The sequence below is a fragment of the Mustelus asterias genome, chromosome 4 (assembly GCF_964213995.1).
Source record: "Mustelus asterias chromosome 4, sMusAst1.hap1.1, whole genome shotgun sequence".
NCBI lineage: Eukaryota > Metazoa > Chordata > Chondrichthyes > Carcharhiniformes > Triakidae > Mustelus > Mustelus asterias.
The window spans coordinates 113,644,128-113,664,301 of NC_135804.1; the positions used below are offsets into that span (position 1 = coordinate 113,644,128).

General features: G+C 43.2%; 1 protein-coding gene across 3 annotated transcripts in view; it reads right to left on the minus strand.

Annotated features, from left to right (window-relative positions):
• LOC144492963 (transmembrane protein 33-like) overlaps positions 1-16,051 on the minus strand; it is a 154,763-nt gene extending 138,712 nt beyond the window's left edge. The window contains exons 1-2 of one of the 3 annotated variants that reach the window (XM_078211675.1): positions 15,896-16,051; positions 791-949 (exon numbers count right to left, since the gene is read on the minus strand). In XM_078211675.1, coding sequence (XP_078067801.1) covers positions 791-940 — 150 coding nt within the window. In that variant the 5' untranslated portion in view covers positions 941-949; positions 15,896-16,051. Of the gene's footprint in view, positions 1-790; positions 981-15,545; positions 15,596-15,895 lie in introns of those variants that run through there. The other 2 variants (XM_078211674.1, XM_078211676.1) reach the window with 2 other exon arrangements.
• Positions 16,052-20,174: the final 4,123 nt, after the last annotated feature.

Below are 20,174 nucleotides of genomic sequence, written 5' to 3' on the forward strand. Positions count from 1 at the left end.
CAAAAGCACACCTGGAAATTAAGTGTGCTGATTTCACTTGACAGACAAGCACTGGTATATATCAAATAAACACAAACAATTATCATGAACATAAATCAAGAATAAATCAGACACAGGACTTGAGAATGCTGAATTCTCAGTTGTTAAATAACATACACCATGGAATTTCTGCTATAAATATGCGTGATATTATAACTTCTGAACTCATGTTCAATAATAGTACTGACGCAATACTTCTTCCAAAATCATTCAAGAACTATTTAAATAAAAATAAACAGCAGACAGAAATAAATTGTAAAAATATTTTCTTATGCTAAGATTCCCTGTCTATTGCACAAGAACTATGCCAGTTAAACACAGGATTATGATGCTTTCTGTTCTTATAAATCAATTGTAGAAACACAAGCTGTAATCACACACTCCTCACAGATCAGGTGAATCCTTTATGATTTTTTTTTAGTTTATTTATTAGTGTCACAACTAGGCTTACATTAACACTGCAATGAAGTTAAAGTTAGTGAAAATCCCCTAGTCGCCACACACTGGCGCCTGTTGGGGTAAACAGAGGGAGAATTTATCATAGCCAATGCACCTAACCAGCATGTCTGTCGGACTGTGGGACGGAACCAGAGCACCCGGAGGAAACAGACACGGGGAGAACATGCAGACTCCACACAGAGACCCAAGCCAGGAATCAAGCCCGGGTCCCTGGTGAGACAGCAGTGTTAACTACTCTGCCACCGTGCTGCCCTGCTATTGATGAATTATAGAAAGATAGGCAGATATTTACCGAGACTGAAACTGGTGAGGTTGTTTTAGCATCACCATTGCCAGAGGTCGTTTTAGCACCACCATCGCCAACACCAGCACTTCCAGCAGAGTCAGTTGGTTGTGTAGAACTATCAGCCTTGGCGGTGTCAGTTGATCCTTGTTCTGCCATCTCAAAGTTCTGTGATTTGAAACAAAAATACATTAAATCTCTAGTTTTAAGAAGCACTTGGCATTTGTGCTCCTGTATCTGAACAAGATATCAGCACCTTTAACACAGATAAATGTCTATTGGAGCTTCAAAGGGGGTGTAATCAGGCAAAAATGGATTCGGAACCAAAGGAAGTGATACTAAGTGAGAACAGCTTGGCCATCGAAGTAAACTTAAGGGGGGTCTTAAAGGGAAATGGAGGTAGAAGGATTCAGGAAGAGAAGATTAGGCCTGGAGGACTGAAGGTATAGCCTCTGAGTAAAAGGGAGGGGGGGGGAGGCAAGGGGAGGAATACACAAAAGGTAGATGGGTGGGTGGAGAACAGAAGTAAGCAAATAAATAATCACTGTTACACAGATAGCAATAAACAGAGATATGAAGGGATGTAAATACAATGTTGAGAAATTGGAGGGTGCACAGGATCCACTGCATTTCAGCAGAGGCAGCAAAGGAAGAGATGCAGGACAAGATACAGACAGAGATTAGGACCTGAAGCAATGGTGAAGGACATGAGGTCGAGAACAGCAATGGAATAGTTTTATTTTATTTATTCTTTCAAGGGACATAAACATCATTGGATAAACCACAACACTGATTTAATTTTATTATTGTCACATGTATTAGCATACAGCACTATAGAGAAAAAGCATACCGTTCATAGAGAAGGAAACGAGAGAGTGTAGAATGTAGTGTTACAGTTATAGCTAGGGTGTAGAGAAAGATCAACTTCATGCAGGGTAGGTCCATTCAAAAGTCTGATGGCAGCAGGGAAGAAGTTGTTTTTGTGTCAGTTGGCACGTGACCTCAGACTTTTGTACCTTTTTCCCGAAGGAAGGTGGTGGAAGAATGTCCAGGCTCCATTAGGTCCTTAATTATGCTGGCTGCTTTGCCGAGGCAGCAAGAAGTGTAGACAGAGTCAATGGATGGGAGGCAGGTTTGCATGATGGATTGGACTACATTCACGACCTTTTGTAGTTTCTTGCGGGCTTGATCAGAGCAGGAGCCATACCAAGCTGCGATACAACCGAAAAGAATGCTTTCTATGGTGCATCTGTAAAAGTTGGAGAGTCATAGCTGACATGCCAAATTTCCTTAGTCTTCTGAGAATGTAAAGGCATTGGTGGGCTTTCTTAACTATAGTGTCGGCATGGTGGAACCAGGACAGGTTGGTGATTTGGACACCTAAAAACTTGAAACTCTCGACCCTTTGTACTTCGTCCCCATTGATGTAGACAGGGGCATGTTCTCCTCTACGTATCCTGAAGACGATGACAATCTCCTTTGTTCTGTTGACATTGAGGGAGAGATTATTGTTGCCGCACCAGTTCATCAAATTCTTTATCTCATTCCTGTACTCTGTCTCATCATTGTTTGAGATCCGACCCACTATGGTGGTGTTATCGGCAAACTTGAAACTCGAGTTGGAAGGGAATTTGGCCAGTCATAGGTGTATAAGGAGTATGGTAGGGGGCTGAGAACACAGCCTTGTGGGGCACCGGTGTTGAGGATGATCGTGTTGCCCTCCCCAATTGCCCTTAAAAAGTGATGAGTGGTTCGTGAACCACTGAAGTCCATGTGGTGTAGATTCACCCACAGTGCTGTTAGGAAGGGAGCTCCAGGACTTTGACCCAGCAACAGTGAAGGAGCGATGTATTATTTCCAAGTCAGGATGGTGTGTAGCACGGAGGAGGATTGCAGATAGTGACGTCCTCATGTTTTTGCTGCCCTTGTCCTTCTAATTGGTAAAACCCTGTGTCTGGGAGGCGCTGTCGAAGGAGCTTTGCTGAGTTGTTGCAGTGCAACTTGTAGATGGAACACAGTAGTGGAGGGACTGAATTGGGCACGACTCAATTGGCTGCTTTCCCCTGGATGGTGTTGAGCTTCTTGAATGTTGCTGGAGCTGCACTCATCCAGACAAGTGGAGAGTATTTCATTGCACTCCTGACGAGGCTTGTGGACAGGCTCTGGGGAATTACGAGGTGGTTTACTCAATGCATAATTTCCAGTCTCTGACCTGCTCTTGTAGCTACTGTATTTATATGGCTGGTCCAGTTCAGTTTCTCATTAATGGTAACCCCCAGAATATTGATCACCAATAGTTATACCACCGAATGTTAACAAAAGTGATGGTTAGATTCTCTCTTGCTGGGGATAGTCATCGCCTAGCACTGAAACCAGAAGTGACATTGGCACCACACATCAGCCCAAGTCTGAATCATGTCCAAGTCTTGCTGCACATGAACACAATGATTCAATTTCTGAGGAGTCATAAATGGTATTGAACATGTAAAGTCAATGAACATCCTTACTTCTGATCCTATGATGGAGAGTAGATCATTGATGAAGCAGCTGAAGATCGTTGGGCCTGGGATACGACCAAGGAACACCTGCAGAGATGTTCAGGAATTAAAATGATCGGCCTCCAACAGCCACAACTATCTTCTGTTCTGAAAGGTATGACTCCAACGAGTGGAGATTTTCCCTTCATTCCCATTGACTTCAGTTTTGGTGGGACTCATGGATGCCACACTCAGTCAGATTCTTCCTTGATGTCAAGGTCAGTCACTCTTATTTCATCAGTTCTTTTTGTTCTGAGCTCAGAAGCTGGGGTGCCCTTGCGGAACCCAACCTGAGGTTATTGCTGTGTCACTTGTATGACCAATGGCACCTTCCATCACTTTGCTGATTGAGAGTAGATCAATGGGGAGGTAATTGGTCAGGTTGGATTTGTCCTGCATTTTGAGGGCAAGACATACCTGGGTCATTTTCTACATTTTTGGGTGGATGTCTGTGTTGTTGCTGTACTGGAACAGACCATAAGATATAGGAGCAGAATTAGGCCATTCGGCCCATCAAGTCATCAAATGCAATATTTCCAAATTTGCAGACAACACTAAGCTGGGTGGGAGTGTGTGCTGAGAGGAGGATCTTAAGAGGCTCCAGGGTGACTTGGACAGGCTGACTGAGTGGGCAAACACAATATAATGTGGATAAATGTGAGGAAGGAAGATTACCTGAATGGTGGCAGTTTAGGAAAAGGTGCAACATGATCTAGGTGTCATGGTGGAACAGTCACTGAAGTTTGACATATAGTACAATAGGCGGTGAGGAAAGCTAATAGCATGCTGACCTTCATAGCAAGAGAATTTGAGTATAGAAGTAAGGATGCCTTGCTGCAGTTATGATGTGGAGATGCCGGTGTTGGACTGGGGTAAGCACAGTAAGAAGTCCAACAGGTTTATTTGGCACTAGCTTTCAGAGGTAGGTTATACAGGGCCTTGGTGAGGCCACACCTTGAGTACTGTGTGCAGTTTTGGTCTCCTAGTCTGACGAAAGACATTCTCGCCATCAGGAGTCCAGTGAAGGTTCACCAAACTGATTCCTGGAATGGCAGGACGGACATATGATGACAGACTGTATCGACTGGGCTTGTACTCACTGAATTTAGAATAAGGGGGGGGGATTTCATAGAAACATAAAATCCTGATGGGATTGGACAGGCTAGATGCAGGAAAAGTGTTCCCGATGTGGGGGAAGTGCAGAACTAAGGGTCACTGTCTAAGAATGAGGGGTAAGCCATTCAGGACTGAGAAGAAGAAAAACCTTTTTTTTTTAGAAACCCTACAGTGCAGAAGGAGGCCATTCAGCCCATCGAGTCTGCACCGACCACAATCCCACCCAGGCCCTACCCCCACATATTTTACCCGCTAATCCCACTAACCTACGCATCAGGACTCTAAGGGGCAATTTAAGGGGAAACTTCTTCAGTGTTGTGAACCTGTGGAATTCTCTACCACAGAAAACTGTTGGGGCCAGTTTGTTAATATGTTCAAGAGGGAGCTGGATGTGTGGCCCTTGCGGCTAAAGGGATCAAAGGGTATGGAGAGAAAGTAAGACTGGGATATTGAAAGCGAATGATCAGCCATGATTATGTTGAATGGTGGTGCAGGCTCGAAGGGCCAAATGACCTACTGCTGCACCTATTTTCTATGTTTCTACGAGTCTGCTCCGCCATTCAATCATGACTGATAAGTTTCTCAAACCCAGTCTCTTGCTTTTGACCTCCTTACCAATCAAGAACCTGGCTTAATTATACTCCATGACCCGGCCTCCAGAGTCTTCTGTAGCAATGAATTTCATAGATTCACAGCCCTCTGGCTGAAGAAATTCCCCCTCATCTCGGTTCTAAAGGGTTGTCCTTTTATTCTGAGGCTGTGCCTTCGGATCCTAGTCTCACCTACTAATGGAAACATCTTTCCCATGTCCACTCTATCCAGGCCTTTCAGTATTTTTTGAAAGTTTCAAAGACTCATCCTTCTAAACTCCATCGAGCACAGACCCAGGAGTCCTCAAATGCTCCTCATACGTCAAGCTTTTTGTGAACCTCCTCTGGACCCTTTCTAGGGCCAGCACATCCTTCCTTAGATACAGGGCCCAAAATTGTTCACAATACTCTAAATGTGATCGGACCAGAGTCTTATAAAGCCTCAGCAGTAGATCCCTGCTTTAGTATTCTAGTCCTCTCGAAATGAATGCTAACATTGCATTTGTCTTTCCAACTACCAACTCAACGTGCGAGTTAACCTTAACAGAATCCTGAACTAGGATTCACAAGTCCCTCGTGCTTCCGATTTCTCTACCCATTTAGAAACTAGTTTATGCCTCTATTCTTCCTTCCAAAGTGCAAAACATCACGTTTTCCCACAGTGTTCCATCTGCCACTTATTTGCCCACTCTCCCGGCCTGTCCAAGTCCTTCTCCAGCCTTCCCGCCTCCTCAGTATTACCTGTCCCTCCACCCATCTTCGTACATCTCAAGTTTGGAGATGATACGAAGATGCGTGGAGGGACAATGCCCTCAGTTCCTTTTTCTAGATCGATAAATGAAGTGAAAAGTTGTGGACCCAACAACTTGGCTAGGGGCCCAGCTAGTTATGTAGCACAAGTCTCCAGCTACTGCCGGAATGTTGTCAAGACCCAAAATCTTTGCAGTATCCAGTACTTTCCACCATTCCCTGCTATCAAGTGGAGTAAATTAAATTGGCTGAAGACTGGCATCTGTAATGCTGGGTACCTCAGGGAGGAGGCCAAGATGGTAATATCATCAACTTGGCACTTCAGGCTTGAGAGGGTTGCAAATGCTTCAGCCTTATCTTTTGCACTAATGTGCTGGGCTTCACATTGTTGAGGACAAGGATATCTGTGGAGCCTCCTGCTTCAGTTATTGTTTAATTATCCATCATCATTCACAACTGAGTTTCTTTGATCTGTTGGTTGTGGGATTGTTTTGCTTGGTCTATCGCATGCTGCTTTCACTGTCTGGCATGCAAATACTCCTGTGTTGTAGCTTCACCAGGTTGAACCTCATTTTACGGTGTGCCTGGTACTGCACCAGCATACTCTTCTACACACTCTATTGAGCCAGGGTTGATTCCCCAGCTCAATTTGATCTCTTCCCCCCCCCCCCCCCCCCGCAGTTTATTTTATGGGATGTGGGCATTGGTGGCTAGACCACGATAGGCATTTATTGCTCATGCCTACTTGCCCATCAGGAGGTTGTGGGGAGCTGCCTTCTTGAGGTGCGAGTACACCCAATGCTTTTAGGAAGCGAGTTCCAGGATTTTGACCCAGTGACAGTGAAGAAACAGTGATAGATTTCCAAGTCAGGATGGTAAGTGACTTGGAGGGAAACCTCCAAGTGGTGGTAATCCCATGTATCTGCTACTTGTCCTGCTAGATGGTAGTGGGCATGGGTTTGGAAGGTGCTGCCTAAGGAAGTTTGGTTGAGTTCCTGTCGTACATTTTGTAGATGGTGCACATGGCGGCTGTTCAGTGGTCAAGGAATTGATTTGATTTATTATTGCCACATGTATTAGAATACAGTGAAAAATATTGTTTCTTGAGCACTATACAAAGCATGCCGTATATAGAGAATGAAAGGAGAGGATGCAGAAGGTAGTGTTACAGTCACAGGGCGTAGAGAAAGATCAACTTAATGCAAGGTAGGTCCATTCAAAAGTCTGATCTAAATACAATGATGAGAAATTGGACGGGGCATAGGATCTACTGCATTTCAGGAGACAGCAAAGGAAGATGATGCAGGACAAGATACAGTCAGAGGTTAGAAGGAGCTGAAGCAATGGTGAAGGACATGAGGTCAAGAACAGCAATGGAATAGTTTTATTTTATTTGTTCTTTCAAGGGACATAAACATCATTGGATAAACCACAACACTGATTTGATTTTATTATTTTCACATGTATTAACATACAATGAAAAGTATTGTTTCTTGCACATTATACAGACAAAGCATACTGTTCATAGAGAAGGAAACAAGAGAGTGCAGAATGTGGTGTTACAGTTATAGCTAGAGTGTAGAGAAAGAACAACTTAATACGAGGTAGGTCCATTCAAAAATCTGATGGCAGCAGGGAAGAAGCTGTTCTTGAGTCGGTTGGTACGTGTCCTCAGACTTTTGTATCTTTTTCCCAACAAAAGAAGGTGGAAAAGAGTATGTCTGGAGTGCGTGGAGTTCTTAATTATTGAAAGTTTGTGGAAGGGGTAAGCAATCAAATGGGCTGCTGTGTCCTGGATGGTATCAAGCTTCTTGTGTTGTTGGAGCTGTGCTCATCCAGGCAAGTGGACAGTATTCCATTACACTCCTGACTTATGTCTTGTAGATGGTGGACAGGCTTTGGGGAGTCAGGAGGCGAGTTACTAGCCACAGGATTCCTAGCCTTTGACCTTCTCTGGTAGCCACAGTATTTAAGTGGCTAGTCTGGTTTCGTTTCTGATCAATGGTAACCTCCAGGATGTTGATAGTGGAGGCTTCAGCAATGGTAATGCCATTGAATGTCAAGAGGCGATGGTTAGATCGTCTCTTGTTGGAGATGGTCATCGCCTGGCACATGTGTGATGTGAACATTACTTGCCACTTGTCAGCCCAAGCCTAGATATTATCCAGGTCTTGCTGCGTTTGGGCACAGACTGTTTCAGATACTGATAAGTTGTGAATGGTGCTGAACATCAGCGAACATTCCCACATCGGATGATGGAAGATCATTGATGAAGCCGTTGAAGATGTTTGGACCTAGGACACTATCCTGAGGGACTCCTGTAGTAATGCCCTGGAACTGTGATGACTGACCTCCAACCACCATAGTTAAGAAAGCCCACCAATGCCTCTACTTTCTCAGAAGACCAAGGAAATTTGGCATGTCCACTACGATTCTCACCAACTTTTATAGATGCACCATAGAAAGCATTCTTTCTGGTGGTATCACAGCTTGGTATGGCTCCTGCTCTGCCCAAGACTGCCAGAAACTACAACTTTTTTAAAAATTCATTCCTGGGACATGAGTGTCACTGGCTGGCCAACATTTATTGTCCATCCCTCGTTGCCCTTGTTTAGAGGGCAATTGAAAGTCAACCACATTGCTGTGGTTCTGGAGTCACACGTAGGCCAGACTGGGTCAGGACAGCTGATTTCCTTTCCTAAAGGAACATTAGTGAACCAGATGGGTTTTTCTGACAATCGACAATAGTTTCATGGTCATCAGTAGATTCTTAATTCCAGATATTTTTTGTTGAATTCAAATCCCACCCATCCACTGTGGTGGGATTCGAACCTGGGGTCCCAGAACATTAGTTGCGTTTCTGGATTAATAATCTAGCGATAATATCACTAAACCATGGCCTCCCTGTCGTGGATGTAGCCCAATCCATCACGCAAACCAGCCTCCCATCCATGGATTGTCTACTCTTCTCGCTGCCTCGGCAAAGCAGCCAGCATAATTAAGGACTCCACGCACCACGGGTATTCTCTCTTCCACCTTCTTCCGTCGGGAAAAAGATACAAAAGTCTGAGGTCACATACCAACCGACTCAAGAACAGCTTCTTCCCTGCTGCCAGACTTTTGAATGGATCTATCTTGCATTAAGTTGATCTTTCTCTACGCCCTAGCGATGACTGTAACACTACATTCTGCACTCTCATTTCCTTCTCTATGAACGGTATGCTTTGTCTGTGCAAAAAACAATACTTTTCACTGTGACAATAATAAATCAAATCAAACCATCTTCCTTTGTTTCCAATCAGCAGAGGATTTTCCTCCCCTACTCCCATTAACTCCAGTTTTGCTCGGACTCCTTGATGCCACACTCGGTCAAATGTTGCCTTGACATCAAGGCCAATCACTCTCACCTCACCTCTGGCATTCAGCTCTTTTGTCCATGATTGAACTAAGGCTGTAATGAGGTCAGGAGCGGAGTGATCCTGGCAAAACCCAAACTGAGCATCAGTGAGCAAATTATTGCTGAGTAAAGTGTCACTTGATAGCGCTGTTAATAACCCTTTCGATCACTTCACAGATGATCGAGAGTGGGCTGATGAGGCAGTAATTGGGTGGGTTGGATTTGTCCTGTTTCTTCTGTTCAAAATCTATCTGATTTCAATCTTGCAATGAAATGAGAGATGCTTGTAAGCAATTTTCCACATTGCCAAATAGATGCCAGTGTTGTAGCTATACTAGGATAGCTTAGCTAGGGGCATGGCAAGTTCTGGAGCACAAGTCTTTAGTACTAAATGGTAGAATTAGGGATTTGCAGGCCCATGAGGTTACAGGTTGTGGTATTAGATGAGGACTTTGCACCTGCCTTTTGTTAAGGAAGAAGATGCTGTCCAAGTCATCATGAAAGAGCAGCTGGTTAAGGCACCAGATGGGTGTCTTAATAGAGTAGGTATATTTAAGATTGATAAGTTAGAAGTTATGAGACTGATTGGTCAAACATCAAGGCCCACAGCATCTCATAGATGCCCAGGTTTGAGTTGTTAAATACCATTTAGCATGGTGTAGTGCCTCATAACATGATGGTGTGTATCCCCAATGTGAAGGCAGAACTTTATCTCTACAGGATAGGCAATACTGGAATAGATAGATGCATCTGCGACACAGTGACTGGTGAGGACAAGTAGGTCTTTCCCTTTTGTTGGCTTCCTCAGTACCTGTCGCAGACAATCTAGCAACTATGTCCTTTGGGGCTTGGCCAGCTCCGTCAGTAGTAGCGACCGAGCCCAGTCTTTGTGATGGACAATGGGACACACCCCCACCCCCCAAGAATACATTCTGTGCCCTTGCCACCCTCAGTGCTTCTTCTAATTGGTGTTCAACTTTGAGTATTGATTCATCTCCCCTTTTCCAAGCAGGATTGGAAGATTATGCCCAGAGCTTCCACAATTTCCATCTTTAGTTTCCCCAGCATCATCAGATGAATCTGACAGTCCTGATAATTTATTAGTCTTAATAATACCTACTCTATTAAGTTTTAGCCCATCTGGTGTCTCAACCAGCTGCTCTTTCATGATGACTTGGGCAGCATCTTCTTTCTTGATAAAGACAGGTGCAAGGTACTCATCTAATACCTCAGCCATGCCCTGGTCTCCTTTTTGGTCCCAAATCAGCCTCACCTATTTTCGACTTAAATGCCTATGCAAGATTTGTGGATTCCATTTCACATTGGCTGCGCTCGCTTGGTCTCTCATTTCCCCTCTGAATTTTTTTCTATTCAGTCTGGTTCTCGCTTGAATTAGCAAACTAACATTGGTCATATGCACATTTTTCTGCTTCATCTTACTCGTTGCCATGGGAGTTCTGACTTTTGTCGCTCTTTTTTCCTTCCTCCACCCACCTCTTCCACATGGGAATGTACCACATCTGTGGTCAAATCATGTCCTTGTTAAAGGCAACCCATTGTTCAATTACAGTTTTGCCTGTCATTCTTAATTCTGATTTAACTGGGACAGATCTGTTCTCAATCCACTGACACTGGACCTTCACCGAGTAAAGGTTTTTAAAATTTGGGCTGCTCCTTATCATTTTCCAAGCTAAGCTAAACCTTATGATACCAGCATCATTGTTTTCCAAATGTGTCCCTGCTGACACGTCATGCAATTATTCCACCTCAGTTCCCAGATCCAGCAATGCCTCCTTCCTGTTTGAGCTGGTAATGTATTAACCATGAAAATGTTTCATATGATCCTTTGCCCACCATAACATGATCAGCACAGCCTTTTCTTCCTTTTTCCCCCTTATGAAATCATCGAGCTTACCCTTAAAGTCATTTGTCAGTTGTCTCAATTACTCCACATGGACTAAGTTTCATGTTCTAACTATTGTCTAGGTCAAGAAATTTCTCCTGAATTACTTAATGGATTTATTAGTGACCAATTTAGATTTATGGTCCCTATTTTTGGACTCCTCCATAAATGAAAATATTTTGTCTATTATTTCCCCCTATGAAATACGCTCAATTTTAAAGACCTATCTGATCACTTGTCAGTATTTATTTTCCAAGGAAATGCCTGTTCAGTCTTTGCTGGCAGTTCTATCCTTTCAGTTCTGCTACCATCCAGGTAAATAAATAATTTTTCCACCTTCTCTGATGAAATTTGGAGACCAGATGAAGCACAATCCTCCACATGTGCAGTGGACCCAAAGTTTTATCCTCTTTTAACATGATTTCTCTGATGTTGAATTTTATTCCTTGTCAAATGAACCCCAGGGCTTCAATGACGCTTGTTAAATCCCACATTTCCTTATTGTTTAACAGTGACATGAGGTCCAACTATTTTGTGGTCTTCACTAAACCTATATTCATTGCTATTTCAATCAGTAACAATGCCCTTTCCAACACAGGTTTGAGCATTGAATCCAGACTGATAATTTATTGCACTGCTGACGAAGTGCTGCATAATCAATGGTGTCATCTTTAAGTGAGACCTCATGCACAGATCTTGTTTGCTTCATCAAGTGGACACATTAAAGTTCTATTCCAAGATAGCAATGTTGGGTTAGACAAAGAGAGAATTCCCAGCTCATCACATTACGTTAGAAATCATGAAAGGCTTGAACAAACTGGATTTAAGTAAGCACTTTCCCCCCACACACAATTTAAATGCAAACAATCATATTTCAAGATATTAAAGGAAAATAGGAACTGCAGATGAGTTTTTGTAAATTTAAAGAGCAGTAATGATGAGGAACAGATTACAGGCACAAGAAACCTGAATGGGTATCAGGGAGCGATTAGGTAGTCCTGTTAACAAATCAGATTCACCGTTTTTAGAAACGCACCAAAGGAATACTGTGGATGGACGGATTAGAAGATTCAAAGGATCTCTCCTGTCTGAAATGGCTGTAATCCAGAGAACACTGGATACTTTTTTGGCTCTGTGCAAAATTCCTTCTTCACTTAATACCAGAAATAACTTATCTGGCCATTTGTACATTCAGGCTGTGTGCAAAGTAACTGCAGTATTTGCCTATGTGACAATAGATTATTTCTAAAGGCAGTGACTATTAGCTGTAAAGTGTTTTGCGATGACCCAAGGATGTAGTCAGGTGCTAGCTGACTGCAAGATTAATCTGTTACTTATGCTGCAACCAATTGTTCATCCATCTGCGCTCATTAATTCAGATTTCCCTGAGCCACAATTCCCTTCCTCTTTTCTATCAAATGACCATTTAAACCCTTTCCTAATAACCAAAAGAGAAAATGCTGGAAAATCTCAGCAGGTCGGGCAGCACCTGGAAGGAGAGAAAAGAGCTGACGTTTCGATTCCCGATGACTCTTTGTCAAACCTTTGACCAGACCTTCTGAGATTTTCCAGCATTTTCTTTTTTGGTTTCAGATTCCAGCATCTGCAATAATTTGCTTTTATCCTTTCCCAATAATTTCCCTTTCCCGGCTTGGGTCACTGTCTGTGTGGAGTTTGCACGTTCTCCCGTGTCTGCGTGGGTTTCCTCCGGATGCTCCAATTTCTTCCCACAATCTAAAAGATGTGCTGGTTAGGTGCACTGGTCATGCTAAATTCTCTGTGTACCCGAACAGGTGCTGGAGTGTGACGACTATGGGATTTTCACATTAATTTAATTGCAGTGCCAACGTAAGACTACTTGTGACACTAATAAACTAAACCAAACTTAATCAGATTAAGTGCCATCAGTTCACACTACCTGTATGCCTCTAATGAATTATTAAACTCTCAGGTTTTTTTTCAATTTATTGCTCGAGGATAAAACTGAAAAAAGGTGTTGTATAGTGGGCAGCAAGTCATTCGCCAGATTTACACTCAAGCATATGGGTACCATATACCTTAGGAATTTAGGAACAGGAAGTACACCATTCAGCCCATCAAGTCTGCTCTGCCATTTAATTAGATCATGGCTAATTGGGTTCACCGGTTCTGAGGGTAGAGATTTCTCCTCAGAGTCATAGAGTCACATAGCATGGAAACAGGCCCTTTGGCCCAACCGGTCTATGCCCTCCCAACTGGTCCCAATTACCCATGTTTAACACATATTACCCTAAGCCTTTCCCATCCTTGGACTTATCCAAATGCTTTTTAAATGTTATTATTATACCTGGCTTACCACTTTCACTGGCAGCTGATTTCATATATGCTGGGTGAAGTAGTTGCCCCTCAGGCCCCTTTTAAATCTTTCCCATCTCATCTTAAATGTATACCCTCTAGTTTTCAATTCCCGTTCCCTGGGAAAAAGACTATGTGCATTCATCCTGTCTATGTCCCTCATGGCTTTGTACACCTCAATAAGGTCACCTCTCAGGTCATCCCAGTCTTAAATGGTCTGCCCCTTATCCTGGGATTTCCCCCCACCCTGGACACCCACACTTTCCAACCTCTCACCATTTAATTAATATTCTGCCCACCAAGTGAATAACTTAATACTTATTCACATTATATTTCATATTCTGGTCCATTCTTTAGCCTGTCCAAGTCCTCTTGCAGGCCAACTTGTATCCTCCTCACAACTTACGCTGCCATCCAGTTTGATGTTCTTTAATTCAGAAATAAAAATCTTCTTCCTTTCAACTCTTCAAAATACTTCTTGTACTTTTCCAATCTTAACCAACAATACCATCTTATAAATTGCTTAAAGACAGTAACTGAAGGTGAAGTAATCAACATCCTTGACCCTATCAGGTCTCCAGTCATCCAAAAATATTTCCAAAAGGACATTTCATATTGAGCTCAATTATTTCAGCAACCTTTAATGTTCTTCAAACCCAATTCTGCCAAAAATTTAAATTCTGCTCACATGAACTGTAATTAGAAGGAAAATCTTTTTGCTTGCTCGGTAATCCCCTTATCCTCAACCCTGTATTATCAATACTATTTTGCTTAATGATCCTCTGAACTATTCTTATGTTCATTTGAAGCTCCAAATGCACCATCCTTCACATTCATCAATAGCAATGCTCACAAGACAACCTACTGCTCTGAATTCTTTCCCAGTGCTTTAATAATGTGGAAATCCCCCTCTCTCAACTTGAGGAATATTCACAAAGAGAGAACACAAATGCATCCATATAAAATTGCAAAGTTCAGGTAGGAAAATAAAAATCTTCAAATCTACAAACCACTCCTAAAAGTTACCCTCTTTTTAGGTCAAACCAAATAAACAAACTCAGATTAAGTCAGGACAAAGTAAAAGGGGCAGCTCCCCAAAAAGGAGGGGGAACAGCCCGAACAGAAATCAAAGTACAAAGGAAACTTAAAAACATCAAATTAAAATGTGATTATTAGGGTCGATAACGCACCCCAACCCTTGCGGTGCCCAGCGGGCGCGGAAGGCGTCAACCGCACCCATGGACACCACATGCTCCCTCTCCAGGGACACCCGGCTGCGAACGTAGCCGCGGTAGAGGGGCAGTCAGTCAGGATGGACGGCCCCCTCGATCGCCCACTGCCTGGACCGGTAAATGGCACGTTTCGCCAGGCCCAGGAGCAGGTTCACGAGGAGGTCGCCATCCCGACCCTCCCCTCTCCGCACCGGGTGTCCGTAGATCAGGAGCGTGGGACTGAAGTGCAAACAAAACATCAATAAAAGGTTCTTTAGGAAAACATAAAGGGAGTGCAGCCTAAGACACACAACATAGACATGGTCCACGGACTCCACAAGGCCGCAGAAAGGGCAGTCTTCGGAGCCCGTGAACCAGTGAATCCTACGGTTGTGCGGCACTGCTGCATGCATCACCCTCCACCCCAGGTCCCCGACGTAATTGGGGGAGATCCCTCCGTAGAGGGACCTCCAGCGGGGACCTCCGCCGCCCTTCACCAGAGAAACTACACATAACTTGAGGTATGGATTAAACAAAACAGTCACAAAAATAGAGAATTAAACACCAGTTAACATAAAAGGCTGTCAAGATACAATTCACAAAGAAGTTATCATAATATTTCTCCTGCTAAGTACTTTATTCTATTGTCTTTCTGAAAGTGACATCCTTCTAAATGCAAGTCATCACTGGGCTCTCTCTCCTGCAGTTACACTTGTGTTGTATCAACATGGATGTGTAACAAAATACCATTTGCACATTAATGAAGCTACCAAGTCAAGACATAAAAAAGTGACATTCACCGTTCACCATGTCAGGGGCATTTCAATTGCAAAAGTAAAACTACATTAATTTTTTTTAAAAAATGAGTGGCAACATGATCCCACGACAGCCCCGGATATGAAGGGAACAAACAAGACATCACCAACTCATGGGAAAAGGTGCTTTCACTGGCGGATGATGCCCTCTGCAGTTGAAGAGCTAACTCCATCCCTCAATCAGCCGCAAATCAGCGCACTCTGCTGGGTTGCTAGGGAGCAGGAGCTGGGCCCACCGGCTTCCCCCCCCCCCGACCAGTGCTAACGGCAGCTGAAGCACCGCCACCCGGCCCCCGACTGAAGTTGGGGGGGGGGGGGGGGGGGCGGATTTGGCGAAGGAAGCGGCGCCCGGGGTAAGGCCACAGCCTCCTCCGGCTCCCTGGTTGACAGGAGCTTCGCGCACACAGACCTTTTGCCCACCCCCTCACTCGGCGCCAGGGTTAAACGCTCCGCTCACTCACAGGGCAGCGACTCCTGGCTTCGTCGCCGTCAACCGCAGCCGCACTCTTGACCAAGGACCCCCTGCCCACTCACAAGGCCGGCTCTGCCTGGGCGCGCCACCAATCAACCAGACTACACCTCGCGCCAGCAGGTTCGGTTGTCACCGCAACAGGAAGAAGAGCGGGAGAAATACGCATGCGTTAACGGGCCGCCGCCCACTGCCTCCTGGGACTTGTAGTCCAGTAAGAAGTCTCACAACACCAGGTTAAAGTCCAACAGGTTTATTTGGTGCCACAAGTTTTCGGAGCGCTGCCCCTTCATCAGGTGATTGGGAGTTGCGTTCACAAACAGGGCATATATAGACACAAACTCAATTTACAAAATAATGGTTGGAATGCGAGTCTTTACAGGTAATCAAGTCTTAAAGTTACAGACAATGGAGAGAGGGTTAAGCACAGGTTAAAGAGAACTGTCCTGGCTGAAGACAATACACACTTCTTTAACCTGTGCTTGGCCCTCTCTCCACTCACATTGTCTGTACCTTTAAGACTTGATTACCTGTAAAGACTCGCATTCCAACCATTATCTTGTAAATTGAGTTTGTGTCTATATATGCCCTGTTTGTGAACACAGCTCCAACTCACCTGATGAAGGGGCAGTGCTCCGAAAGCTTGTGGCTTGTGCTACCAAATAAACCTGTTGGACTTTAACCTGGTGTTGTGAGACTTCTTACTGTGTTTACCCCAGTCCAATGCCGGCATCTCCACATCATCACTTGTAGTCCATCCAGGACCAAAGCAGGAGGGTGGAATTAAGATTTACTGAGGAAGTTACAGAATGCAAATGAATAAGCAGAAACTCAATAATCTGTGAATTGCGATCTGAACCACAAGCAAATTTGATTTGATTTATTATTGTCACATGTATTAGAATACAGTGAAAATATTGTTTCTTACGCGCTATACAGACAAAGCATGCCAAACATAGAGAAGGAAAGGAGAGGGTGCAGTGTTACAGTCATCGCTAGGGTGTAGAGAAAGATCAACTTAATATGAAGAGATTGACATAATGCATTGTTAAAGAGTTTAAAGGAGTTAGAATAGAGTTTTAGAAGCATAGAACGAGAGTAAAAGATAGAATTAGAGGGTATGGTGGGCACAGCTTGCAAGCAGTCACCTCACTCCTGCGTCATTGGCATAGTGTCAGAACAGAGAAAGTAGCAAGGCTGAAAGACTGGTGTGGGATACAGGGAGGTTTTCATTCATACAAGGGACACTGACATCAGTACTGGAGAGAGAGGGAACAGTTTCATTGGGATGGGTTCTACTTCAGCCAGGATAAGCCTTGACACTTTGAATAATTAAAATGTAGAAACTAAAACAGTTGGGAGGGGTTCAAGATAAATCCAGAGACGAAAGTTAAGATCATAAAGCAGTGTAGTAATTTGAATGAAGATAAATGTAACTAGAAGGGGCAATGATTTCAACAGTAATAGTGCATCAGTGAATAAGGTAAAATCAAGGGAAAATGCTGTCAAGTTAAAAGTAAAGCGGCTTTGTCAGAATATGCAAGAGTAGCTATCACACACACACATGGTTTTATTATGACAAGGTTGGGAATTAAACTTGACATTTCAGAGACACACAAAATGGAATAGAAACAGGATAATAACAGGTGACATAAAGACAATAATGAAGAAGAATCTTAGCTCAGATGATCAGAAAGCAGAACCAGTGTGTGTAGGATTAGAAGTAACAATGGCAAAACACACTAATGGGAGCTTTCTATAAGCCCCCTCCTAACAGTGGCATCCCTATTGTACATAATATGCATCACACATTAAACGAAGCTTGTAACAAAGGCAGTAATCACTACCTTTATACACATTGAACAAACCAAACTCTCAACACTAGTTTAAAGGATAAGTTCCTGAAATGCATTTGAGACAGTATCATATAATAATCATGGAACCATGCAGTGAAAAGGCTGTTTTCAATCTTGTCTTGTGAAATGAGACAAAGTTAATTAGTAATCTTATAGCAAGGAATCCTTTAGGGAAGAGTGATCAGAATATGATAGAATTTTTCAGTTGTATTTTAAAGGATTGTACTTGAATCCAAAACAAGAGTATTAAATGTAAATAAAACTGATTACACGGATATGACAGTTTGCTAAGGTAAATTGAAAAATTAGATTAAAAGGCATGCAGAAATTCAAAGAAATGGCATGGGGGGAAGATGGCACAGTGTTTAGCACTGCTGCCTCACAGTGCCAGGGACCTGGGTTCGATTCCCAGCTTGGGTCTCTGTCTGTGTGGAGTCTGCACATTCTCCCCGTGTCTGCATGGGTTTCCTCCGGGTGCTCCAGTTTCCTCCCACATTCTGAAAGACGTGCTGGTTAGGTGCATTGAGCTGAACAGGTGCCAGAGTGTGGCAACTGGGGGAGTTTCACAGTAACTCCATTGCAGTGTTAATGTAAGCCTTACTTGTGACTAATAAATAAACTTTCCTTTACTTTAGTAAGTGTGAGGATGAGGAGAATTTTAGAAACCAGCAAGGAACAAACAAAAATTGATAAAAAGCAATAAAATAGTGAATGATGGTCAACCAGCAAGAAATATAATAACACATTGCAAGAGTTTCTGCATGTATGTTAAAAGAAAATGAGCAGTGAACGTAAACAGGTATCACATGAGAAATAGTGGGGAACCAAAGCACAAATGACAGTGAGAAATTTAAAGTAATTAATTTTAACAAAGAAAAAGTACTGCAAAAATTAACAGGACTAAAAGCTGAAAAATCCACTGGATCGAATGAGCGATATCCTAGGGTTCCATAGGAGGTTATTTCATTTGTATAATCCTCCAAAATTCTCTTGATTCTGTAAGAGTTCAAATAAATTGGAAGGTAGCAGGTATAACACTGCTATTCAAGAAGGGAAACAACAAGGGACGACAGGCCAATTAGCCTGACATCAGCCGTAGCAGTAATGTAGAAATTGATTACTAAGTGGTAACAGGACACTTAGAAAACTACATTATGATTAGGCAGAGTCAACTTAGTTTTATGAAGAGGAAATTGTGTTTGACAAATACATTAGAATGTTTTGAGAACGTAATGAGCAGATTAGATAAGAGGGATCCACCCTGGCGCAGTGAGTCAGCAGAGGTAACCCCATTGTGCCACCATGCTGCCCAAATGATACTCTAAGGGAAGGAATTTCTCCTCACCTCTGTCTTAAATAGGAGATCATAGAATCAAAGAACTCTAGAATCCCTGCAGTGCAGTAGGAGGCCATTCAGCTGATTGAGTCTGCACCAACTCCACATCTTACCCAGGCCTACACTCCACCCATAACCCTGCGTATTTTTTATCCTGGCTAATCCACTTAACCCACACATCTTGAGGTACTATGGGGAAATTTATCATGGGCAACACGCCTAACCTATAAAGCATAGAATTTTATAGCATGGAGAGAGGCCCTTCGGCCTATCGTGTCTGCACTAGCTATCAAGCAAGTATCTATTTTAATCCCATTTTTCAGCACTTGGCAAATAGCCTTGTTTGCTATGGCATTTCTCTTAATTTTGAACTGTGTCCCTTATTTCTAGGTTCACCACTGGGGGAAATGCACTCTCAACATCCACCCTCAGAAGCCAAATCTCCTCAAAATCTTATATGCTTCAACTGTGGTTCAATGAGGAGTGTAGAACAGCATGCCAGGGGTAGCACAGGGAATACCTAAAGATGAGGTTCCAATCTGGTGGAGCTCCAGCACTGGACTACAAACATGCTGAATAATGGAAGAAGAATAGACAGAGCTAAGCGATCCCAGGACTAAGACTAAACCTCTGCAGTCCTGCCACACCCAGTCATCAATGGTGGTGAATAATTAAACAACTAATGGAAGTATCATTTTCTAATATTTTGGCTGATGAAGGGCACGCAGCTGAAATGCCATGATATCTGCCTTCTCTTTACAGATGCTGATTGATCTGCTATGTATCACCATTCTATTTTTATTTTGTGAATAAAGATCACTTCAGTCAATCTTTTAGAATACAGAATTGAACCCCAGTGAGGGATCAGTGCCTGAGGAGTGGAGAAAATTTGAAATGAAAGGCAAAAGTAAACATAGCTCATTGTACATCATGAGAACAATGCCACATTCCCCACACTCCCAATTATAGTCTCATCTCTCCTTATCTGCTCTGGCCTAAGTGACTCCAGAACCACAGCAACATAGTTACTTTTAACAGCCCTCTGATGTAGCCTAGATTCTGTAAATTGAGTTTGTGTC